Here is a 25,842-nt window from a genome sequence, read left to right on the forward strand (position 1 = left end):
TGGGCCCAATTTAAAAATTGTTTTACCCATATGCACTTTAAAATGATTTAAGATGATGGGGTGTAGGGGGATGGAAGAGTTTGTGCCATTAATGTTTGGCCAAATCAGGTTTTAGAATTCTGAGGTAAGAAAAGCCAGTTCTCTCTTCTCAAGTCTCCTGCGTATTGGGAGGGGGGAGCAAATTATGTGCAGGCGAACAGAATCCTTGATGGAAAAGTACTGCTCTGGGCAGCAGATGTGTGCATGGCTTGGTTTTAATTATTTTTCTCCCTTTCTATCCTTTCCTCCGTTCCCCTCCCCCTTCGACAATAAAGAGCTCGGCCAGATTAGGACTCTAGAGGGTAGAGACAATCCTTCCTCCACGGAAGCCCACTCAGGCGAAGCCTGCCAGCACATCAAAGGCCGGATGAAATACCTAGGAAAGAATAGGGGACCAAACCTAGGATACTTCCAAACCCCCGCTTTCGTCTGGGCTCCAGCTCAGGGTTATTGTGACTGCCAACTGCCAAGGGTAGCTCGACAGACATCAAATAGAAGAACGTTGCCAAACAAAGAAACTTTGGCCATTACTCTGGGCCAAAAAAAAAAAAACGTGCAACAAGAGAACTTGCTTGCTGATGCCTTATGACTGAGCAAATCAGAGATTGCAAAACGGATTAGTTTTTCGAGAACAAGCACAAAGTAAATCGACAATCCTATCCTTTTCCCCAGATATTGGGAGCGCTGTCAGAGGCCTGGGCACTTTTCGCTGTCTCATTGGTGTCCGCCCCACAGCATCTGGGGGGGTTGGGGTGGGTAGGATTGGGGGAGGGTCGTCTAGAAGAGCGAATGGGGGTCCCGAAGGCGAAAATGCGTAGTCTGAGTCTCTAAGGTGGAAAAAAAGCTCAAAGAATGAGTTTCCTGTCTCCTAATGGGGCCTCGTGCTCCCCAGGGGTGGCCAAGGGAAGGAAGACGGGGTCTTGAAGTGGGGGGCGGAGTCTGACGCAAGAGACAAGGAGTCGTTGTCTGGGGCGCAGCCGGTAGGGGAGGGGTCCTCTGACAAAGCTCAGCCTAGCCTGAGCGGGTCGGTCAGCGAGGAGCAACGGGGGTGGCCGAGGAGGGCCTAGCTACAGGCTGGAGCGCGGATGGCGTGAGGCTGGCGCAGGGAGCTGCAGGTGAAGCGGCGAGTGGGCCGCCCTCCGCGGCGGGGGACGCAGCATCCGGCGGGCGGAGGGCGGGGGAGGCAGAACGTAGGGGCCGCTGGCCCCGCCTCCTCCGCCGACTCTACGTCCGGAGCTGGAGCTCCGGCCGCGGCTCGCTGGCTGAGCGGGAGGAGGAAGCGGCGAGTTTCAGAGCCCTGCCTAAGCCCGGCCCAACCTTTGCTTCAGAGATCATGGCTGCCGAAGATGTGGTGGCGACGGGCGCCGACCCAGGCGAGCTGGAGGGCGGCGGGCTGCTTCATGAGATCTTCACCTCGCCTCTCAACCTGCTGCTGCTCGGCCTCTGCATCTTTCTGCTCTACAAGATCGTGCGCGGGGACCAGCCGGCGGCCAGCGGCGACAGCGACGACGACGAGCCGCCCCCGCTGCCCCGCCTCAAGCGGCGCGACTTCACCCCTGCCGAGCTGCGGCGCTTCGACGGCGTCCAGGACCCACGCATACTCATGGCCATCAACGGCAAGGTGTTCGACGTGACCAAGGGCCGCAAGTTCTACGGGCCCGGTACGGCAGTCGGCGACTGGGGCGCTGAGACAAAAGAGAGGGGTCTCAGCGCAGGGCTGGGCCCAGGGAAGGCGATGGGGGGGAGCAGGGCGCCCCTGAGGGACGGGGGGCGGCGAGCTGGGGGGCAGGCATTCCGATAGCCCCGCGGTCGTGGCAGGGCGGCACCCCTGGCGCTCGGGGAGGGCTGCGGGCTCCTGGGGGGCGCCGATCCCCGGCGCGCTGTAGCCGGGCTTAGATCGGGGATGGAGGAAAAAAGCCACGGCGCTTAAACCCGGGGTGGGTGGGACCGCGAGGCTGGAAGGGGAGGCACATTAAAGCCTGGGGTGCGGGGGGAGTTTTCAAAGGTATAATGTTTGAGGGTTCCTGAAACGGGTAGTGGTGAAGGGCTCGAGAAAAGAAATGAGGGTGTCTCGAGGGAGCATGAGGGGGAGCGGGCGGAGGGAAGTCCGGGCTTGGAGACCACGCGAAGGCCAATGAGGTCAGGAGTAGCCATGGTGGAATGTGGGGGTGTAGAAGAAGGAAAGCGGAGATGGGATTAGCAGCAGGTAGAAGAAGCATTGTGCTTGGTGGTGAGTGATGTGTTTGTGCTGTATGTGCGGGCGCGGTGTGTGCGTGTTGAGTGTATGTGGTTTATTAGGTGTATGTGTCCACGCGCGCAATGTGGCATGTGTCAGGTATGTGTGTGGCATGTGTTTGTGTGTGTGTGTGTGTGTGTGCGTGCGTGTGTGTGTGTGTGCCCGCGCTATGAGTGGTGGATGGAACGGCGAGAAAGTGGACAAGGGCGACTGCATTGGGGGAAGTGAGCTGTTGAGGGAAGAATAAAGGCAGGATGTGGTGGACAGTGGTTATGTGGCAAGATGATAAGGTAATACAGTGTTTAGTCTGAGGCAGGAGATAAAGGACTGTAAGCCAAAAAAATGGAGGGAGGGAGAAGTGGGAGGATTCTGAGAAACAAAAGGGGTCGGGCTAGGGGGCTAGGAAGGCTGCTGGGTGGGGGAATTTCGGGAGAAGCCACCCAGAGGGGAAATGAGGGATGGATGACTGCTGGGCTGTTGAAGGGAGCAGGCTTGAAGGGTTCCTTAAAGGTAAGGTTTTTCCGAACCTGGTTGCGCATCAGAGTCACTGGATGCACTTGAGGAAAAATACAGATTCCCTGGCCTAACCACCGTAACCCCAGAAGAAGAGCTTCTGTGGAGGAGGTCCAAGAATCTGCATTTTCACAAGCTCTCCCAGGCAAATTTGAGAAGCAGCCACGTTTGGAAAGTTCTGATTTATAGCATATTTAGAAAGGAGGAGGAAGAGATATTAGCTCCTCCACTTGGACTCCTCTAAAAACCAGGGCTTCGAACCAGTTCATTCCGGCTCAAACTCCTGCTGATAATTTACATTTCCACCCCAGATATACTGAATCAGAATTGACATTTTAATGAGAGCCCCAGGTGATTCTTATGTATAATAAAATTTGAGAACCACTGTTGTACTGGTGGTGGTATGTCCACATTGATAGTTGCTCTCTCCCCATTGGCCTGGAAAGAGGGAAGAGTATCCTGTCATAGCCTCTCCTGTCCCCTTACTTGCCCAGTCCAGCTAATTCAGATCAGATGTGTCAAGGTTCTTGGGCCACTTCCCAGTTAGTAATTTTTCCTTGTGGGCAATTTAGAATACCTACGTCCTGGAGGCATGTAACTGAACGCCACTCCTGTATTATTTGTCACCTTTAGTGGTGCACCTAGAGGCGTTATCAATAAACAATTATGCAAATATTTGTTGTTACTGAGCTACACTATGAAGTAGTCAAAACATGTGCATGGGGCGCTATCAGTGATTGTAGTTTGCAAAGTCATTGAGAGGAATGTAGGCCTGTGCACAGATCACAAGACTGGGAGTCAGGTAACTTGGGTTCTAGTCCTGATTGATTCACTAACCAGCTGTGTGACCTTGTACAAAGCATTGTTTTTGTTTTTGTTTTTCCCCCCGGGCCTTAGTTTTCCCTTGGAAAAATGATCGGAATGGCTCATTATGCTCCATCCTGCACTATCATCCAGTAAGCCTGTGAATATACGACAACAGCATGGAAATGATACTTCATGTTATAAAGGAGTCCTGAAAAGTACTTATTCAACTGCCTACTGTTTTATGCCAGCCACTGTTGTAGGTGCTAGGAATATAGCAGTGAACAAAACAGACAAATCCCTGCTCATGAAGCTTGCGTTCTAGTGAATATACATTGTGGTAAATGCTATGTATTCTCCAAAGACTTTTAATGCTCCCCTTATACCTCGTTTATTCTGTGAGGTTTGACCACATAGTGACCATAATTTCTGAAATGGTGAGGTTGAAACCAGTAGTTTGCCTATTTTCAAGGGCTAGGTGCTACCCTTTTCACTGGAGGTGTATGTTTGTGGAAAATGCGTGAAGGCTTTTTACCTTCTGTAATGTAATGGAAACGGTAGCACTTAATGATTAAAAACAACCATTTTTCTTTGGAATCTTAAAGTTAATCGTAAAATTTGTCTAATTATGAAAATATTCCTGGTGGATTGAGGTTTCAGGTGACCAGGTCATATTGAAACTTGATCCATTCTCACACATGGTATAGTGGTTACCCATGAACTTTTTAATTTCAGGGTTGCTACTCAATATACCTTTGGGAAAAGAATACATTATTTAAAGTACACTGGATTCTTTTCATTTTCTGGTACAATATTTAAATAAGTCTAAACACCCACTTTTTAAAAGGAGCCCTGGTGGCGCCGTGGTTAAGCGCTTGGCTGCTAACTGAAAGTTTAGCGGTTCGAACCCACCAGTGGCTCCGAGGGAGAAAGATGTGGCAGTCTGCTTCCATTAATATTACAGCCTTGTAAACCCTATGGGGCAGTTCTACTCTATGCAGGTCGCTATGAGTTGGACTCCGTGGCAACGGGTTAAACATCTACTTTAAGTACAGTAAGTCCCCGGGTTAGGAAAGTCCTTCGACAACTGTACTTGCCCTTTAATGTTATGAATCAGCCCCTACTGGAAACAAATTCTTCATCACAATGGCCTTCACTTGCTGCACGTGCAGCTTTTAAATCATTGAAAAGGCCTGGAGCCTTGTACTAAACCAAACCCACTGCTGTTGAGTTGATTCTGACGCATAGCGACCCTATAGGACAGGGTAGACCTGCACCATAGGGTTTCCAAGGCTGTAAATCTTTACGGAAGCAGACCACCACATCTTTCTCCCATGAAGCAGCTGGTGGGTTCAAACCAACGACCTTTTGGTTAGCAGCCAAGGGTTTAACCACTGTGCCCCAGGGCTCCTTCTTGCACTAAACCAAACCAAACCAAAACAAACAAACCCGTTGCCATCAAGTTGATTCCAACTCATAGCGACCCTATAGGACAGAGTAGAACTGCCCCATAGGGTCCCCAAGGAGCGGCTGGTGGATTCGAACTGCTGACCTTTTGCTTAGCAGCCGAATGCTTATCCACTGCACCACCAGAGCTCCTCTTGCACTATAAACAAAGAAACCAAACCCACTGCCACCAAGTTGATTACAACTCAGCGACCCCATAGGGTTTCCAAGGCTGTAAATCTCTACGGAAGCCAACTGCCACATCTGTTCTCCCATGGAGCCGCTGGTGATTTTGAACCATCAAGCTTTCAGTTAAGAGTCGATCACTTTAACCACTCCGCCACCAGAGTTCCTTAAGTAAGTCTAAATAATAACAGTATGCACATGTTCGACTTACCTACAAATTCTTAAAGACATACTTAGGAACAGATCTCATTTCATAACCTGGGGACTGACTGTACCTGCAGAATGATTTACTGCTCTCTTAAACATTCAGTACAATGTTATCTATATAGTTGCATTCTAATACTTTATAGAATTATTTTGGAGTATTAATTTGGCCTTTTTTCCGTGAAAGTTTTAGTATTTTCTCACTCTTCAAGGCCACCTAAAAAAGAGGGAAGGCACTGAGCTCCTGTGCTATCTCTTATTTATTGACAGTGAAGGTTATATAACATGTGGATAGATTTCCGAACCACTGATAACCTTATAATTTCTTTTGCACATGTTAATGTGTGAGTCTTGCAGCCAACGATCTCTATTAAGATACCTTTCACTCGCTTTTTAAAAAATCAGTACATTTATAAGGAAATACCTTCATTTACTCATTCATGCTTATTCTTTTAAGAAACTATAACTTTAAGAAAAAAAACTATAACTCTCACTAGTGTAGCTCCAGTGCCTAGAACAGAGCCAGGTTCAATGTCTTCACATCAAATTCTGGTCCATAGACTCAGTATTATCTTGGTAGATCATTTCCTACACCCCACCCTCAGGGAATAATCATTCATGACTTTTTACTAGCTATTTGAAAATCCCAGAAGATTGATGAAAATGTATAGCATTTTGGTTTCCTTTTAGCTATTGAAAAGGTAAACAACAATAGGTCTTTCAGTGTCTGTTACATAATGACTAAGGTTTCAATATCACTTATGGTTTCCGAACAGAATTGGATATTCAAAAAGGGGACTTTCTGGGTTGATGGGTACAGAAGCCATTTTCTGTGTATGAACCATAGGGAAATAATCACTGTCTAATAAAGAATTGGTGTTTGGTTTTGTTTTTAAAGATGGGCCTTATGGGGTGTTTGCCGGAAGAGATGCATCCAGGGGCCTTGCCACATTTTGCCTGGATAAGGAAGCACTGAAGGACGAGTATGACGACCTTTCTGACCTCACTCCTGCCCAGCAGGAGACCCTGAGTGACTGGGACTCTCAGTTCACTTGTAAGCATTTTTTAAACTGTGCCAAGATCAAATTTCTACCAGTAATGGGGATTCACAGCAGTATAATAGTTATTGCTAAGCAGCCTGAAACCTGGGAACATTTTGATAGGCTCCTGAATCTTGGACAGATCAAGTTCATGGCTTGAAGTAATTGCAGCAGTGCTGAGTCGCTTGCTAAGATTGCATACCAATTTTTAGCTAGTTCTGAATGGAAACCTGGCTTCCTGTTTTTGTTAAAATTTTGAAGGTTTGCATAGATTCCACACTAGTATTTGGTGCTTGGTGTGTAGGGGAAAGGACAGTGGCCATCTTGACTACAGAAAGAGGGATTTTCATAAGTCCTCTCTTGTAGAACTTGCCGTTTAAAAGCAGCCCACATCTCTGTGGAATAATGGGAGACTTGTATTCTACAAAACAGCTTCTCTTTGGATCAAATTGAGCCTAACTATAGGCCTCATAAAAATAATGCTTATAATCTGCCCAGCAACAGTGGTGTCTGCATTTAAAAGAAAGAAAAAAGGAGACCCCTGTTTCATGGCTTGTGCTGTGGGCTGAGGTCTTTGGAGGGGAAGTAAGGATGGGAAGTTCAACTTCGGAGAATTCAGGAATTGACTTCTGTCAAAGCTAAGGGTATAATTATAACTTTAGCAATATTTTACTGCCAAGAATTTGAATGATATCTTTCCCAACTTTTATGAAACGGTGTCCAAAAACAATGACCATTTCTTTGAGGGAAAATTTTCATTTGAAATGTAGATTTCTATTTGCTATGATTAGTTAAATATTACCGGTTCTTTTGGCTAAATCCAACCATTTTCTTTGAAAATAATGCTGACTTCAGAGAGTTCTGGGTTAATCATTAGCCACATGTGGCTCTACTTTTAGAGTCTGGCTCTCAGGCAGACTAAGTGTAACTTTTAAATCTGGAGGCAAGTCTTTGTACTTTGAAAACATAATTCAGCTACCTAACATAGTCCCTCATTTTTTACATCCTAAGGATGCCTTTGTAACAGTGGATTCTTCTACGTGAAACCAGTGAGTTTATAATATATAATTTACAAAGCTCCATTTGCTAGGGCTTGCCTGCATTAATGTGAGAAAAAGTGTTGTTTTTTTTTCTCTCTAGCCCCAAATACTGTTGTGACACCTCAGCTACACTCACAGCCAGTGTGGATTCCCCTAAAGGCAGGTTTCCCAGGCACCACTCAGCTTTTTCTCTTAGCTGTCTCGCACAGTACCAAGCACCCTAGGGACCTTTATAATATGTTCAAATAGGGAAGTTCCAATTGTTCTCAATAATTATTTCACACAAAAGCAGCTCTGCTTACCTGGTTAGACAGGTTGGTTACTCTTCTAATTCCTACTCATATTCAGAAAGAGGAGGTTCAGTCCCCTTGGCCTCTGGCATTGAGACGATTAACCCTGTATTAGCTTGGCTGCAACAGTGTGGTGCTCGGCTGACTCCATCCCTTCTCAAGTCTTGGGAAAAAAGCACTATGCTCTTGCACACTTAAATGTGTTTTCTCCAACATCTCCAGTCCTCTCCTGGCTCCTTTACCACTTCCTTTAACTATGCATATGTTTTCTCCGTGTTGGGAAGAAAATTCTGTCTCCTGCTATCCTCTCCATCCACTAGACTATTATCATCCCTTCCCTATCAAACGAACTTCTAGTAAGTTGTCCCTAGTCACTGCTTCATTTCCTCTCTATACCTTCCGTCCTGTTCCCTACAGTATGGCTTCTATCCCTACAATTCTGTTGAACTTTCTCAAAGGTTTCCAGGGGCCTGCTTCTTGCCAACACTGACTTCACTTCTCCAGTCCTTATCGTAGATCTCTTTTGTCATGTGTCTCTCCAAAGTGGCTCCCTTTATGGGGTCCCCATTTCTTTCTTTCTTTATACACAGCTTGTTTTGTGACATTGGTTGCTATCCCCTCAATGCGTCAGCACTCTCCCCACTGCCTCCCTGGGGTCCCATTTCCATTCGCCCAGCTTTCCTGCCCCTTCCTGCCTTCTGAACTTTGCTTTTGGGCAAATGCTTCCCTTTTGGTCTCACATGGTTGATTGTTCTGAGGAGCATGTTCCTCATGGGTGTTACTGTTCACTTGAGAGGCCTGTCTATTGTTTAGCTGAATGATGATCTCCAGGAGTGGGTTCACTTTCAAGTTGGAAGGATGTCTATGGGCCATAGTCTTGGGGGTTCCACGAGTCTCTATCAGACCAGTAGGTCTTGTCTTTTTTATGAATTTGAATTTTATTCCAAATTTTTCTCTCACTCTGTCCAGGACCTTTCACTGTGATCCCAGTCAGAGCAGTCAGTAGGGTAGCCGGGCACCATTATGGGGTCCCCATTTTTGTCTGGAATCTCCAGTTTTCTAAGCATCTCATTAACTCATGTTTCCAGTTTTCCTGTCTTTCATCCTTCCTTTCCCTTTCCCATGGGCACCATCCTCCTGGCTCTGTTGTTTCACCCCTGTATCTGCACACTACCTTCCTGTTTGCCCTGCTCCTAGTCTCTTACTGTAATTTGCCCTATACACCCTGTTTTACTGTGTGATTCCTTTGCTCAGTGCCCTTTGCCACCAATAGGGTATGACTCCAAACTCCTTAGGCTTTCTTGTCAGATACCTCATAATATTTCCCTATACTACTTAGTCAACCTTATCTCCTACTACTTCCAAATGCCAACTCAGTTCTTGTCAAGTTGGTCTCTTTATTGCTCCCCAGGTGGGTTCATTCTTACCTGTATTTCTTTACACATGGTGTTTTCATCGCCTGCAAATCTCTCCCTCCCCGAATCTTACACATTTTGCAGAGCTCAGCCTTAGTACCTATCTTTCTTCCATGGAGTGTTCTGCAGTTCTTCTAACTCAGACTGAACCCTTGCTCTTCTAAACATTCCTACACACAAACAGGATTCATTTTCACTCGCTGTCCAACATTGCTACCTGTTTTATAGTCTGTCTTCTAAACAAAACTAATTCGCTGTGGGCAAGAACTATGTTATAAACCACTTTTGAATCCTTCAAAACGCCCAGCACATTGCTGACTATGTTGTAGACCTCCAGTAAATGCTTTAGAATGAAAATACTTTTGGAAGTAATTTTCTGTAAAGCATGAGAATAACCATTTGTGGTTTTTTTTTTTTTTTTTTCCTCTTCCTCCAGTCAAGTATCATCACGTGGGCAAACTGCTGAAGGAGGGAGAGGAGCCCACTGTGTACTCAGATGAAGAAGAACCAAAAGATGAGAATGATCGGAAAAATGATTAAAGCATTCGTTGGAAGCATATCTATTTTTGTATTTTGCAAAATCATTTGTAACATTCCAGTATGTCCTTAAAGCATTGTGATTTCAATATTTAGAAAAGTTTTGAAATTGCTGTAAAGTTTTTAATTATGTGTAACATCACTAGTGACACTGATAAAATTAAATTCTGTCTTAGAATATGCATGATATGTTGATGTGTCACAGATCCAGAAAGTGAACTGCCGTGCTGTAATAAAAACATTAACACTGTTTTTCTTCTACCTTTAGTTAGTGCAGGCTGAATTCAATTTTTTTTTTGAGAGAGACAGGTAAGACTTTGATATTTCCAAAACAGCTAAACACGTTAAATGTGCAAAGTCCTTCAAACACCAAGAACAAAGGACCAACTTTTAGTCACGATGTTCTTTAAAGAACCTTATTTTTCAATTGACGTAACTGCATGATTTCTGTTTTATCTACCTCTAAGGCAAATCTGCAGTGCTCCAAAGAATTTGGTATCAAGAGAGCTGTCCAGTAACAAAATGGAATCTTAGAGCTGGACTCACTTGGCAAAAAACATATTTGCTGTGTTTCTGGACTACTTTGTATTAAAACAGGATCTGAACATACAAAGGAAAAGCTTAAAATGGAAAAAAAAATAAGCTGGCTTGCCTACAAACCTAAATTTACAAAGATTATAGCACTATCTTCCCAATTCCCATGTTCCTCGCAAGGTAATGGTTATCTTACACAATTTGAAGTGAGGGGGAGGCACACAGAACAGGAGGAGCAGGTGCTTGCTCTCCTAAGAGCCTTCATACACACCCCCAAAGAAGGAGGGAACAGCAAACGCCACTAGCCAAGTGATTTTTAAAGTTACTCATAAGGTAACAGTCATTCTTCTGTTGTTACAAAACTCTAGCCACTGCGAAAGTAGTAGTCAAGTATCTAAGTCTTTGATAACGGTTTTTTGGTTAACACTAAACTTAGCTTAAGTAGACTGTACAGTTGTATGAATTTGCAAAAGTATTATATGAACAACTAGTGAGGTTTCAAACTCTTGTAGTTAAATAGTCATTGTATTTTCTTGTGAACTGTGTTTAATGGTTTTACCTCAAATCAGAAAACAAAATGAAGTGCTTTTGTCAGTTAATAAAATGATTTTACCCAGTATAGTGTGGTGGGTTGTTTTACTTTTTTTTTTGGACCTTAATCTAAAGAACCAGATTCGGTCATTTTACATTAGCTTAACAGAGTTTCACTTTTGAATACAGATTCGTTTTATTCCAAAAGAGACGAGGGAAGGGGCAAAAATTCAGAAACCTCACACCACAAACCAAGTACCAGCTTGTCACGTTAGGAACTACTAATTGATTTTTTGCGTGTGTGTGACTTGTCAAAGTCTGCCTCCTTAAAACTGTAAACAGCAAACCCCATCTTGAGGTCTATAGCAAGGTCATTGAGGGGGTAATTGTACTGAAGGCATTGTTACCAAGTGCTAAGAAAGGATTTTGCTGGTCTTGTTTTAATGTCTGATCAGGAAAGTATTCAGAAATCCATGTATTAGCAAAGTTAATTCACCTCAGCAAAAGAAGGATATCAGATTTGCATATGCAGTCAGTTGTATAAACTACAAGAAGCCTATTAACTCTGAATATTAGCGTTTCGTTGTTTTGAAATTGGCAGCCTTTTCTTACAAGAGATGTACTCCGAACCAAAGAAAGCGCAGTTTTCCATGCCATCAAACCATATTGCATGTATTTTTTAAAATGTGCCCTTTTCCCCACTAGGTTTCATTCAACAAATATTTGAGTGCCTGTTTTGTGCCAGGCAACCTGGTAGGCCTTATGCTTTGGGGAAGGGCAGGGGGGCGGGGGAGAGAAGTTGGGCCACAGTTGCAGCCTGAAATCGCATTTAGACGTGAAGATTAGGCTACTTCTTTTACAAAGTTAAACAGGCTTGTCTGCTGAAGCATCCAGAGCCTTGTTACAGCTTCACTCCCAATAGCCTGATACCCACCCATTCAGAGCTGAATCAACGTTGTACTGATTACATGTAAAGGGATATTAACTATAAGCCAGGACTTTGATCTAAGAACTTCTCAAAACTAGCTAGCATATTCCTAAACCATATTATGTAAAAGGTGCCACTGAAGAAGATGAGGGAGTGGTGGTAAAACCACCATAGTAGGCGGAGGTTTTCAGGTTAACATGGGTTTGCTCCCTACGTGCTTTCATCCAACCAGCTGCAGAGGTATTTTGTTCTCGGTACCAGCATCTGTAGTTCATAAGTAGCGTTTTGCTATGTGTGTTTTAGTAAGTCTCCATATTTGTGGCTTCTCCGCATAATTTTAACATTTACCTTATCCCAGAGGGCCAAGTTTATGCAAATCATAGATCCAGAACAAACATCCATACATTCCTTGCTGTTACAGAAAGAGCTCTTTGAACCCAACAAGGACGCTTTCAGCTCTAAAGTGGCAAGATTTTACTCTAAGGTACAGTCTGCCTTTGTGATATAATACTTAGAGGCAGCTTGCTGTACATTTCATGTGAAAATACAGTTAACTCTTGTATGGTCAAAGACTGATTATTGAGGGCCCTAGCTTCTCGGACTAGATTCTCTATCCGGCACCCACACTTTTATTTTGGATATAGTATAACTTTGAACACCTCCACCAGGTGCTGAAGGGATGAGATAAAATTCAATCGAATCAATTTTTCTACCTTTTAAATAGTTACAATAAAGCATTTGCTGAAGGGAGGATAATCTTAAACCTAAATATCATCATTTCAATTTATCCAAAATGAAAATAAAACTGTGAGATCTTCAGTTCCATGAGCTCTGACAGAGTCAGTTTCCACAAGCTGGCATCATAAAAGAAAAAGCTGCATAGAAACATCATATTAAAACTAGACACCAATATTTTCACAGAAAATGTTATTGTGGGTGTGCAACACTTTAGCCAATACATTTAGCAAATGAACAAAGACTCAATATTCACTATAACAATTTTATTTTTAATCTCTGAAAATTAAATATGTATCGTTTCTCTACCAATGCAAATGAGAAGGATCAGCAACATTAGTGCAAAGCAGCATACTACAGGGTAGAAACTTTGACCCAAAAGTGGAATTATCAGCATTTATTGAAAACTTAACATTTGAAACAATCTTTTTAACAAATAAAAATACACCTATTTGGTTCTTATTTTCAAAATCACCAGGTTATGTGGCTTACTACCTGAGAAATTGAACAAAAATACATTGACAGGTTTTTAGCTTTCTTAAAACGTTATCAGCAGCGCATACAAAGAAAAACATAGAAAACACTTCAAAAGACAAAGTTTAAAGTTGAGGCCCTTACTTAATAGGACGTAGAAGAAAAATATGAGAAATTACTTTTGCACCACTGAAGTAACAGCACAACAAAGAATAAAGACATTAATTAATAGAAAGTGGTTACAATATATTCAGTGCTATTCTATTCCTTATTGAGCCAGTCAATTGAAAAGTACAGAATAAGTTGTTCTCTTCCTCACTTAAGGCCTACACAAAAAGGTTTACTCAAATCTAGAATGCATTACCATAAAACAGACATAAAAATCCAAGGCTGTACAGAAAGTAAACATAAAACCAGTATTTTTACTTTCTTCTGGGTCCCAGGACAGTATTTATCAAATAAACAAAACAAAAATTTTATATAGAAGTGACTTAGCACCAGTTCTATTATACCAAAAAAAAAAAAATTGCACATGCTGTATTCTGCAATTTATTTTTTAGATCTGGTTACTGAGCAGCAAATTGTTTTCATGCCTATAAACTCTGCAAAGAAAAAAAAATAAAATTACAGAAGAAATTGAGATTTATTTTGTCAAAGCAAGCATAGCTGCTTTCCATTACAAACCCATAATGTTCTTTGTCTCAATGGCATGAAATATGAAAAAAGAAAGAGGAAGGTCATCATTGGAGGAGAATAATACCTAGTTACCAAAAGTTGTCTGACCAAATACTAGCTGTTGGTAGTTTAAAAGGCTACTCTGGAAAACAGTACTTTGAACATTAATAGTCATTGCTAGTCTTGAGAAGAGAAAAGGCACTCACCCCATGAGCGATTTTTCAGATTTGACAAGCCAAATCTGGTTTCAGCGGCAGAGTCGCTGGCTTGAAAGTAGAATCAAACACAAGAGAGCCAACAAATCATTAATTGGTCACTATCTTATTAATAATAAACACGACCTCCTATGTTATGGTCATTTCCGAACTATCTTACTAATAATAAACACGATCTCCTATGTTATGGTCATTTCCAACCTTTACATGCACGAACATACCTCTATTAAAATGTGATCAGAAGAGATCAATGAAACAACTTGTGGCTCTTCAGATAAAGGAGGAGATTTTGTAGCCCCTTCAGATACCAGGTTGCACAGGAGGCTAGTTATGAGCACTTGTTGTGGGACTGACTGGACCCTACCTGGCTCTACCAGCTGGTACTTTATTACAGAATATCAAGTTAAGATTGTTTGAAATGAACCACGTCATATGAAAATGGCATTTTCTACTACTACCGTGGATTAAAATCACCTTTTTCTGCTACAGACAGTCTCTAATCTCATTGACGTCTTCAGTTGTCAGGTCAGGTAATAGTTTTGTTGGGAAAAAAAAAAAGGTCATCTACTGCCCCTGAGGTCCTAAATCCTGTGTAAGGCAGAATGAATCAGCCAAGCTTTCTATAGAACATGTACCACACTAAGATGTAAGTCTTTAAGAATCTATAAAATATCTCCATTTAAAAACATATTTAAGAAGTCCAAAACCAGCAGGTAGAAAGATAAATTGTTTTATGTTAAGAGTTTACAAATCCTGCACACATAATTTTTTGTCCCCAACTAGAAAACTAACTATAAGCTTTGCCCTTGACTCTTCCTAACCCCATGGCATTATTGAGAATTAAGGAGGCACTTGTTACTGTTTTATAAAAGTCAGCTTGGGGATATTCAGTGACTTTTTACCAACTGATGTCACCCAACCCTGAGTGAAAGGATTACATAGCCCGAAATGGAATACTGTCATGTCCTCTCTTCCCAAGTGCCATTATTGGTGCCCGAGGATCTTTCAATATTTCCTTTTGCAAATCCCACTGGTTAAGTCACTTCAATCCTTTTGCTTTTCTAGGATGGAAAGACATGGGGTTCTTCAAAAAACAACTCTGCTAATGATGTGCTATACATTTAAGCCTCAAAGGACAATCTGAGCCTCTTTTAGATTCTTCTTCCAAGCCTTTGTTTCCGAAAGGATAACTCTTTCAGTACTATGAACATATTAATAAGATAATTTCCTTCTGGTGGATGCTCATGAGACACATCTAACGTCATGAAGAAGTCTATTATATGTTCTTCTCTTATCTATAATTATTTGTAGATAAAAGTTAGGAAAGTTTGTTGCTGCACATGGTGTCTCTGACCAAATCAAAGAACGTAGAAAAAGATCCGTATTTGTTTGCTTCTGATACTAAATGATGACGTTATGACAGCTAAGGAGTCAGAGGGCTATCTCCATACACTCAGTGTTAATTTGCTCCTTCGCTGGCACCAAATTAAAGTTGCAGTTGAACTGTAGAAACGTCTGTCCTTGGATCAAGAAGTTTTGCAAGCACATTGTTTTACCAAGCTTCAGAATCTGGATGCTTTGTATTGCCAAAGCTTGCCAACACACCTGCAGTAATTTTGAGACAAGGCATTGCGTTTAACCTTGCTCAAGCTTTTAAATGTTGCTCTTTTGCTCTATAGTTGCTAGCTAGATAGCTATACCTGGTTTTAAATTTTCATCTTGAAAATTGTTTACTGTGAAGAAGAATGTTCCTGATCTAAGTGCCCATCAAAACATTTGAAAATATAAAGAACTAGTGTAGTTGTTTCCTAAATAGCTTCCATAGCCAACGTCTTCCTGACTATTATGTCTAATATAGTAATTATCAGAATTCAGCATGAAATCTTCAGAATTTCCACGTCTTTTAAAGCTTCTTTCATCCTGGTTATATTTTGACTTCCAAGGAGTCTCTCTTCTTGTGTAAAAATCTCTTAAATAGAAATCGTTAGCCCTTTTTGATGACGTTATTGGCACATGAGAGGGTCTAGAGCTCACTTTCTGGTCGAATGTGGTACCATTAAACCTCCTCCTCTTTCTTGTAATGTCCTCTAATAGATCGCTGGAACTGGACTTATGACAGTAACCTTCATCAAACAAGTATTTGGGAGCTGGCTTTCTCCTCTTTTTGATGTTCCTTCTCTCGTGTCTAATGGAATTGTCTTCACCCTCAAGCCATGAGCATCTCAGTTCATTCTTAGACCGTTTGCCTGGTTTCCTAAGCTTATATTTAGAGTGTTTTTTCTCACTATCTTGTTTACATTTCGAATACAAGGTCTGACCTGACCTAGTTTCCTGATCACAAGTGATTATTTCATCAGGGTCAAGGGGTCCTTTTTCTGGGGAGCTATGATATGCGGCCACAGAATTCTCTTGCTCCTCTTTGTTTACGCTGCTAAGGGTTTCATTGAAGCATTCGGAATCGCTACTAATTTCCTCTAAGACATCTTTCAATTCCAAAGCTAAGCCTACTGACCTGTAGGGTGAAGAAACTTGGCTTTTCTTTCTGGATTTTGGGTCTTTGACTCGGTGATCATGGGTCTCTTCCAAAAGATGGCTCTCTCCATCAGTTGGGGAAAGCTGATCACCAGCCTCACTGGCTGTATCCTTGAGATGGTTTTTAAAGCCCTTAGAACATTCTTTGGCATAGTCCACTTTTTCTTTTTCTTGTGGTTTACAGTCAGGAACTTGAGCACAAATATTTGTCCAGTAATCATCTTCTTGAGCATGTTCTCGCCATTCCAGGTTTTGCATTGGGCTCAAACTGGTTAAGTGATGTCTACGTTTTCCCAAATTGATCTGAAATCCATCTCCCTTGGGATAAACAACCCTCTGCCACTGACATGTGCTTGTTACGTGACCTGGTTCTAGGAAGATACGGGCATATTTTGGAGTCTGATAATAGTTTAATAGATAGTCGATAAATTCATCTGTTTCATAGATCTTCTGTTTTCTGCCACAGTCTCTCTCAAGTAATCTGGAAGAACGGAATTTATTAGAACTGTGGCAATCTTCTTTCTTGGAGGACTGACCTTCAATTGTTGTAATCTGCAAAGAATTCTGGTCAGAGATTAAACTGTGATTGTATCTATCAGTTAAAAGTTTTCTGGCTCTCTCTTTTCTAGTTGAATACCTTAATTTTTTCTTCCCAAGGCGGAGGGAAGATTTACGTAAGTGAGTCCTAGTTCTTTTCTTCATTTTTTGTTTTCGTTTACTGTCCAACTTGGCAACCTGATATTTTGGCATTTCATCTTGATTTTGAAGATACTGTGTGTTTAACTCTTCTTTCTCCAGAGTTTCCAGTGTGTTCCCCAGAGCACAACCATTCTCTGCTTCAGGGCCTGCAACATCTACTACCTGTGGGTTAAATTGTGTGGATCCCTTTAAAGAAAAAGGTTAAAAATCTCACATGAAAAACTAAGCACATTAAAAATTTTCAAATAAAGTTGGGCTCTCTGATATTGTTCTGAAGAGACTTCTAATAACACCTGGGATAGATCCAAATTAGGAACAATATTAACCTGAAACCTGTTGCTGTTCAGTCGATTCTGACTCACAGCGACCCTATAGGACAGAGTAAAAACCAGTTTCCAAGGAGCAGCTGGTGGATTCGAACTGCCAACTTTTGATTAGCAGCTGAGCTCTTAACCACTGAGCCACCAGGGCTCCAGGAATAATATTGTGCTGAGGAAATGGGAGGCACACAATTAGACATCTTAGTCTAATATGTTCTGCTTTTACTATGCCTGTGCCCATCCTTACGCTAGAAGGCCCCACGCCTTACGTGGCTTTCAAAGTTCATGATCTTTTCCTTATTTGTTCAAAAATTTATGAGAGCCTGATGTTCCAGGTATTGTGCTAGGGGCTGAGGATATGAAGAGGAATAAGAAATGATCTCTAGCCCTTCCAGAAAATTCACATACAAGTAAAGACTGATGGGAGAAATGTGTGGCATATCAGATGGCGTTGTCTAGAAGGGTCAACTGGCTTAAAAGATAAGCTGTCTGTTTTTCACTCCAGTTTCTCACTATGGATTGCAGGTGAGGAGTCTCTGAGTTCCACCTCCCCTCCCCCATCTCAGTAAGAAGCAAGGCAGCAAGTAGAAAATGTGGCCATGACAGTGGTGCTCTCTGCTCTGCACAACTGCTGGGCAGGTGAAAGGTGCTGCCCACAGGCCTTGCCCTGTGAGAGAGTTTGCACTTAGCACCCACCGACACCTGATACAAATCAGGGCACCGTGTTTGCCAATTACCTGGGATTAGAACTTGCGGACTGTGTAACAGGTATAAGATATTACTGGTGCCAAGAATTAGGTGGTGTGTACGTTTAAAGAGATCCATTCTTAGAAAAGGAGTCACCTCTGGCAGTCATTAAGGCAAACTATAAAAGATCCAGCTAGCCTTGTTAAAAATGTAATTGTGAGACTTTTCTGATCCTGATTTCACTAAGTTTCATTGTCCACACTAACGAGTGATTAGTGTGTAATGCTTGACCAGACTGCAAATGTACATAAACATCCACAAACTCTCTATAATCTATTAACTATATATAATATTAATTAAATATCTATTAACTCTATATAATACTAATGTCCTTCACTCTTCATATTTGAAGACAATGACTACGGATTTTTTAAATTAACACTTTGGGAGCCTTTCCAGATTTTAATCCGGGGCAGCTGCAGAGTCCGGCTATCTCAAGGAGCTCACTCAGTGGAAAATACACCTTTCAAAAATGAAACTCTCCAAACCAAACAATTGCTCCGTAATGTGAGAAATTCCTTATCAAATCGTTTACAACTAGACTAATATGAGCTGCTACACAAAGGTATCTGCTCAAGGCTCTTCTTATCCAGACCGGTTGCAGATGAATGGACAAGTAAGGTTACAACACGACAGACCTAACACTCACACCATCCATTTCTTCCCCCTGCTATTTTCTGTTCCTTAGATCAGAAACAGAAAAGTAGATACACTAGCTAAACTGCTCTGGGTAATAACATCCAGAAGTTTAGAAACACAAAGTGTGTGTGTTGGATGGTAGGGGTGAGACACAACTCCTTTAGAGAATTTGGAAACCCCTTTTATAAATCCACAATTGGGGTTATTAGATATTAGCCTATTTTAAAATAATCCCATGAATATAATGGGTTTTCTGGGACCCCGATTTTAAATAGGCTACTGATTAAATATAATGTCTCAGAATGGTTAACCAGTTGCCTTCAGGTCAACTCTGACTCATGGCCACCCCGTGTGTGTCAGGGTAGAACTGTGCACCACAGAGTTTTCAATGGCTGATTTTTCGGAAGTAGATTGCCAGGTCTTTCTTTGAAGGAGCCTCTGGGTAGACTCGAACCTCAAACCTTTAGCTTAACAGCTGAGCACGTTAACTACGTGCACCACCCAGGGACTCCTCAGAAAGGTTAGTGCCTACCAAAACTCAAGAACAATTGGGAAATAGCCTTACTGCAATTTTCTTCAGGAGTATGCGTAACAACCGAAGGGCCTCAACGCGCCTCTGAGCCAGCAGGTACTTCCTCTCCTTCCACTCCTCTGAAGAGTCAGGTTCCTGAGACGCCTCAGCTCTGGCTTTGTCCTTCTGTTTCTTTCTCCGATGTCTGTCTCTTTCCTTCAAGACTCGCCTCCTGACCCTGGCCTTCCTTCTCTTTTCCTGGGTTTTCCTCTCCTCATCTTTTCTTTTTCTGGAGAATGATTACGATTACCGTAAACCATTCAGATGGTATTTATTAGGCGTTTGACTTCTACCCCCACTTTCCCCACCTCACCGCCAGGGGAGTAGAGATGGTTGAGGTCTCCAGGAATCGACCACTGCTAACCCTGGGGCCTGACATAGACAATTTATGCTTTAAAAAAAAAAAAAAAAAAACAAAGCAATTTATGAGCAGGTCCTTTGCATCAGTCAAGGGAGAAAGACATATAATCTGAGTTGGGCAAACAGAAGCATGTAAAGGGGACCTTATGCAGAAATGTTGTTGTTGTTAGCTGCCATCAAGTCAGTCTCCAACTCGTGGTGACTCCATGAACAATGGAAGGAAATACTGCCTGGTCCCATGCTATCCCCATGATCGGTTGTGGATCAGACCATTGTGATCCATAGGGTCTGAATTTCAGAAGTAGATTGCCAGGCCATTCTTCCTAGTCCGTCTTAGTCTGAAAGCTTCTCTAAAACCTGTTCAGCACCATAGCAACATACAAGCTTCCGCTGACAGACGGGCGGTGGCTGCACATGAGGTGCATTGTCTGGGAATCAAACCCAGGTCTCTCGCAGAGATAGAGTTATCAAAAGAAGGCGGCTACAGAATGCAAAGGAAAGGGCCTCTAGCCCCCACTTTCTCAAACCACAAGCAGGAACCATTGGATCCATCTGTCCAAGTGATGATTTTATTTATTTGTTTCTTTCTTTCTTTATTTATTAAGATCAAAACCTTCTGTGGGTTGGTTTCACATACGCAAATAAAGATAAGTCAAAGCACTCAGAAAATCTTAAGGGTGAGAACTGGTCCTTGGCACATATTACTGAACACAGCGTACTGTCATCAAAACATGCTAGCCTAAAAGAATATGGGCTTTTTTACCGTTCTTTTCTGAAAACTATAACTGTTGCCGTTAGGCCCTTATGGGAACATGGGGACAGAGAAAGAAGAAACAATTACCTGAGGAGTTAAGACTTTAGCAAAAGCCAGATGATTATCTAAACTGCACGTTCAGCCTAGAATTTTAGGGGTAATAGTTATCTTGACTGGGCTCAGGGGGTAATAGTTATCTTGACTGCACTCAAGCTATAGCCAAGTTTCACAGATGTGAATCTCAGATAATTCCTGTCACCCCACCAGCCATAAAAGTGAGAGGCATATGTAAGGGTGCTCTTTATCTCCTTCATGGAATCACTACAATTTACATGGAAGACTGGAAGAAGAGACATGGAAGGGGATGGGCCAGCAGGTAAAATTGGTTTTCAGAACCCTACAATTCCAGCCTATTTGTATCTTCTTCATAAACCTTTGACAATCCAATAGGCTTTTCTCGGCTCAAACCCCTAAACTGGGAAACAATTATAAACTTAAGAAATAAAGACGGAGGCTCCTTAAATTCACAGAAAGAACTTAGGCCAAAAATAAAAGTGGTCCCAACAAACCCATGCCTTCTTCTCTATGGGTTAGTTTGATTATTGACCATTTATGGAAAGGAATTTTTTCCAGGCCTAAATTGTTTTAAAGCGGTAGGCTAGGATCTCCACTATAAAAGTTTCTGGCCTTTTTATCATTTCTTCCCAGACATTTTCATCCAGTCCTATCATTCTTCATCGCTTGTTCCTTAACAAACATACTTTTTTTTTTTTTTTTAAGTCTGTTGTTTTCAACTGTTTTGTCATTTTGGTTTTATAACAGCATGGTTGAAAGACTGTAGCCTTCAGTGGAGTTTTCCAGTCTGGGCCAATTCTTGTCCCCACCTCAATGTTATCTATCAAGTCTAGCCATTCACCCAAAAGGATAAATCCATAAAACAAAAGAAAAAAAAAACCCTCTTCATCAAAGTTGGTCTCCTTACCTTTCAGCTTCTTCCTCTTCTCTCTTCTTTTCTTTTTTCCTTTCTTCTTCCAGCTCTTGTAATTTTAGCCTTTCCTGATTCCTCCTCCTTATAGCTCCTTCACTGAAGTGTTTGGTTGTATCAAACATAACCTGCTCCAAAACAATTCAAAGTTTCACTAGAAAAGTTTGCCAGCTGGCCAGGTGTGTCCTAGGCCAGAAAGATAGAATGAAGATGGTATGTGTCAATTCAAAATCAAGAGAATTAAAAACATCCTCTCTATCCCAGTACCCATATTGTTCCGTTGCCCTTCAGCCTCCTGCTGAACAGCACTTGCAGGCTCCAGGATGTTCTCTGGCAGAATCCTTGAGAAGCTCACTTCACATGCATTCACAGGCAGCTTCACAGTGCCCTTACAGGCACAGGCTCTGAGAGACCTGAGTAAATGACCTCTGGTTTGTTATAAAAATCAACTGTGTTAAAGTATATATATATTTTTAATCACCACAGGCAAAAATAGTCTAAAAAGGGTAGGAGGAAACTAGATGCAAGAAGACTGACCTAATGAGACACAAGATCTGACTGTCATGATTATTAAGCTACTGTTCAAATCTTGAAATAAAGTGAAAGTCTGATTGAGAACTACAAATAGATTTGCTTAAAAAAAAGAAGCAGAAGTAGCTATTTAAACATGCACGGGAATGATAAACAACAAATTCATCATCATGGTTACCTTTGGGGGGAATGTGACTGAGGGATGGGTATGTAAAGGCGCTGTCTCTCATCTTACTGGTAATGTTTTTCTGTCTAAGCCGGGCAGTGGCATACAGATGGTCATTATAGTATTTACTATATCTTCGGTGTGACTGAATAGCTCATGATTTTAAAACAATATTTTAACATAAGTAGCTTCTCATATGGAGTCCCTCGGTGGTACAAATGGTTAATGTGCTGAGCTGCTAACAGAAAGGTTGGAGATTTGAGGCACCTTAGAAGAAAGTCCTGGTGATCTACTTCCAAAAAATCAGCCACTGAAAACCCCATGGAGCACAGTTCTACTTTGACATACACAGGAGTGCCATGAGTCAGAGTCGACTTGACAACTGGAAGCTTCTCATACACAGAAAGCTACTTAAGCTAAAAGTTCAAATTCATGCTAAAGACTGATTTAAAGAAAAAAGAGGATTTAGCTGCATCTTCTCCACTGCAGGATAAAGACTTCAAGATGGTGATGGCCAAAGCATTCAGACATCAATGAGGTGACATAACTAGATAAAAAAAAACAAAACAAAACAAAACCTGTTGTTGTGGAGTCAATTCTGACTCATGGCAACTCCATGTATTACAGAGTAAAACTTTTCCATAGGATTTTCTTGGCTGTAATCGTTACCAAAGCAGATTGTCAGGCCTTTCTTCCGAGGCACCTCTGGGTGAGTAGGAACCACCAACGTTAGTAGCCAAGTGCAAACTGCTTGTGCCACCCAGGGACCCCATGACTGGATAGACAGGCTGATTTTGAAAGTAAAGGATCCAAGTTTGTTGAGATTATGTTTTAGCAACTTATTTGACAGATCACCTGAAAATATGGATTGTGAGCCAAAGAGTAAAGAGGGAGTAAATAGTTCTCCTTGTGATTTCAAACTGCACATATCCCTCTCTCTCAGCAACTTGTCAAATAGAATCAACATATGCAATAGTTTCATAGAGGCCACAAAGAATCCTTAAAAGCCCTCAAGAAGTTTCAGGCAAATATTTTACAGGTGGAATAACTACGGCTGTAAGAGATGATCTGACCCATTTTTTGTTTCCTTCTCTCTGTCTGGATTAGGACACTTAATCACACGTAGGACACAGGCTATGTTAATGGTGAAACAGCCCATTTTCCAAAGGTAATAATCAGTGCTGGTTATTCTAGTCACTTCAACCACATTTGTACAACACTTACCCTAGACAACGTCCAGTGCTAGGTACTGTGGGGAAAACAGACATATTCCTTTCCCTCAAGGGGCTTATAATATAGGAGGGGCGTTAAGCCATGCATATCAATAGCTTTAATACAGTTGATAATGTGAAAAGTGCTAAAGGATAAGTAGGGACAAAGTGCTTTGGGAATACAGAGAAGAACTGAAGGGGGCAGTATTTCATGAAGATGGTAGCCTTGGATAATGGACAGGATTTCAACATCTGGAGATTGGGGTAGTAGGGAGATTCCAGGAAGAGGAAATATCAGGTGCAAAGAAAGACACAGAGCAGAGAAAGCCTGGGAAGCATCTGGAGACTAGTCAGTAATTCCACTTAGCTGGAGCCTAAGGGATAGGAAGAGGAGGATGGGAGGAGAAAGTTCTAAAGGTAGGATGGGGTAAGACTGTGAAGGACCATAAATGCCCTGCTAAAGAGTTTTGACTTAAATGAGACTAATGGGGCACAACAGTCCAGGGACGAGGACTAGAAGGCAGGAAGGGACAGGAAAGCTGGTAATAGGGAACCCAAGGCTGAGAAGGGGGAGTGCCGACATGTTGTGGGGTTGGTAACCAATGTCATAAAACAATAGGTGTACTAACTGTTTAATGAGAAACTTGTTCTGTAAACTTTCATCTAAAGTACAATAAAAAATAAAGAGTTTCGACTTCATTCTATAAGCAATGACAATCTTCCTAGCAGTGCTGTTTTCCCAACATGAGGACTTCTTAGTTCTTAAAATCTGTCTTTCAAGTAAAGTCTTCCCCCCTCTGCCAACCCATACCCCAGGGATCAAAACCTGAAGCTCATGTGTCCAATGCTTTAACAAGAAAAGCCCCAAATTAAGAAACCAAAGCCACAATAACCAAGATCCACACCTCAGAAACAGATAATATAAAAGCTCAAGACGGTTATTAATACCTTACTAGTTATTATGCAATAGATAAAGATCACTCATATATTCATATTATTCCTGGGTGCAGGGACAGAATGAGAAGAACAATTGCCACAGTTTATCACCTGATCTCTGGCCCTAAGATGGTCACATGGGTTGTGACCCCAAGAGTAAACAGGAGAGAAACTGCATGTATCCTTCTCTCTCAGCAACTTGTCAAATAGTATAAGCATATGAGATAGTTCCACAGGGACCATAAAGAATCCTTTAGTGTCCTCAGGAAGTTGGGGCAGAGTCCCAGATTGTAACAACCATCACTTTAAAACCACAACTAGCAGCGTGCCTGACAGCAGAAAAATGAGTATTCAAATCGGAATTTTTTTTTTCTTCCTAAACATTTACTTATTAATGACTACCCAAATCTTTACATTAGCTATTTATCAGAGCCTAGTAAGGTCCAAGGAAATTTATTCTAGTAGTTTCCTTCCATCTTTTACTCAGGACTACCTGAACAATGAAAAATAAAAGCAACTCTGGCTGCTTCTTACCTTAATGTTACAAGCCAGAGCTTTCCCATCATCCCCTTTAAGCATCAACTTCATTCCTCGAAGGGACTCCATGGCTTTTACAAAGTCAGTGGACTCTTGGTATTGTATAAAGGCTTCAAACGTCTGCAAGCCAAAGCTAAAATTTCCAAAGCTCCCACCAGTCATTACTTCTCTGTAGGGGTCAAGCATAGGAATATCCACATTCTTGATCTTCCCAAAACTTTCAAAGACCACACGAAGAATCTCTTCACAAGGCTTCTCCCCACTGGAACCTTTAGGTGCAAACCACTTACAGGGCAAGCCTTCGAAATATATGGAATCTGGGCTTTTATCATGGTCTTGCTCTTCAGTCCCATCACTCAATGAAGTCTCCTTTGCCTTGGGGAAATGTTCCCACTCTCCCTGGGCATCTGTAGCCACTACTTTTAAGTCAGTTTTCAAACCATTCAGCTTGATGATCTTCCCGTGTAACTTTGCCTTTAGGATCTGAACCAAACTTCGGGTTTCAGCCTCACCCTCGAATCGGATGAAGTCCTTGGTACTCTTGGAGAGCCGAACTGTGGTGAACTGGTCAGGGCAAATCAGGCTTTTCAGCTGATCAAGAACTTCCCAGTTAGAGAAGGGCCTCACAGGTTCTGTACTCTCTGGGAGCAATACATTGATCATCAATTTTGCTATGGGCTTGAGGTAGAGGTGTTGAGCTGCACAGAGCTCTGTTGCCTCAGAGTTATCATACACTACTGTGACCGTCATGGTGGCCTCAGGATCCCTTAGAGGACAAAAGAGAAAAAATTTGATATGAATGGAGTAAAACACAGACCTGAATTTTGAAATGGTGCTAGCATTGCTGGACTTATGCCAAATTCATAGGGGAAAAGTATACTATGGGTAGAATTAAATTAATATCTTCCATTTGTTTCATGTGTTTTAGAGTTTTCAAGGAGTTTCCATATACTATATCTCAGTTTCCTCAACTGTAAAATAGAGAGTAGCGTTTCTGGAAGGATTAAATGAG

The 25,842-nt window shown here is 42.0% G+C and overlaps 2 protein-coding genes across 3 annotated transcripts; one reads left to right on the forward strand and one right to left on the reverse strand.

Annotated features, from left to right (window-relative positions):
• Positions 1-1,300: 1,300 nt before the first annotated feature.
• PGRMC1 (progesterone receptor membrane component 1) lies at positions 1,301-10,903 on the forward strand. Of its 2 annotated transcripts, XM_023734493.1 has the most exons (4): positions 1,304-1,700; positions 6,327-6,482; positions 7,480-7,517; positions 9,650-9,760. In XM_023734493.1, coding segments are annotated over exons 1-3 (486 nt in total). In that variant the 5' UTR covers positions 1,304-1,372; the 3' UTR covers positions 7,482-7,517; positions 9,650-9,760. The 2 variants fall into 2 exon arrangements, with proteins under 2 accessions (XP_004379867.1, XP_023590261.1); XM_004379810.2 differs by lacking the exon at positions 7,480-7,517 and having other exon boundaries at positions 1,301-1,700; positions 9,650-10,903.
• A 4,703-nt stretch (positions 10,904-15,606) lies between these two features.
• On the reverse strand, positions 15,607-25,580 carry LOC101340984 (A-kinase anchor protein 17B). Its single transcript, XM_004379811.2, has 4 exons — positions 24,828-25,580; positions 21,447-21,577; positions 19,345-19,579; positions 15,607-17,259 (listed from the first exon to the last, which is right to left on the reverse strand). Exons 1-4 carry the CDS (start codon positions 25,578-25,580, stop codon positions 15,610-15,612), a joined length of 2,769 nt encoding a protein of 922 aa, XP_004379868.1. The 3' UTR covers positions 15,607-15,609.
• Positions 25,581-25,842: the final 262 nt, after the last annotated feature.

This window comes from Trichechus manatus, unplaced genomic scaffold (assembly GCF_000243295.1).
Source record: "Trichechus manatus latirostris isolate Lorelei unplaced genomic scaffold, TriManLat1.0 scaffold00068, whole genome shotgun sequence".
Taxonomy (NCBI): Eukaryota; Metazoa; Chordata; class Mammalia; order Sirenia; family Trichechidae; genus Trichechus; species Trichechus manatus.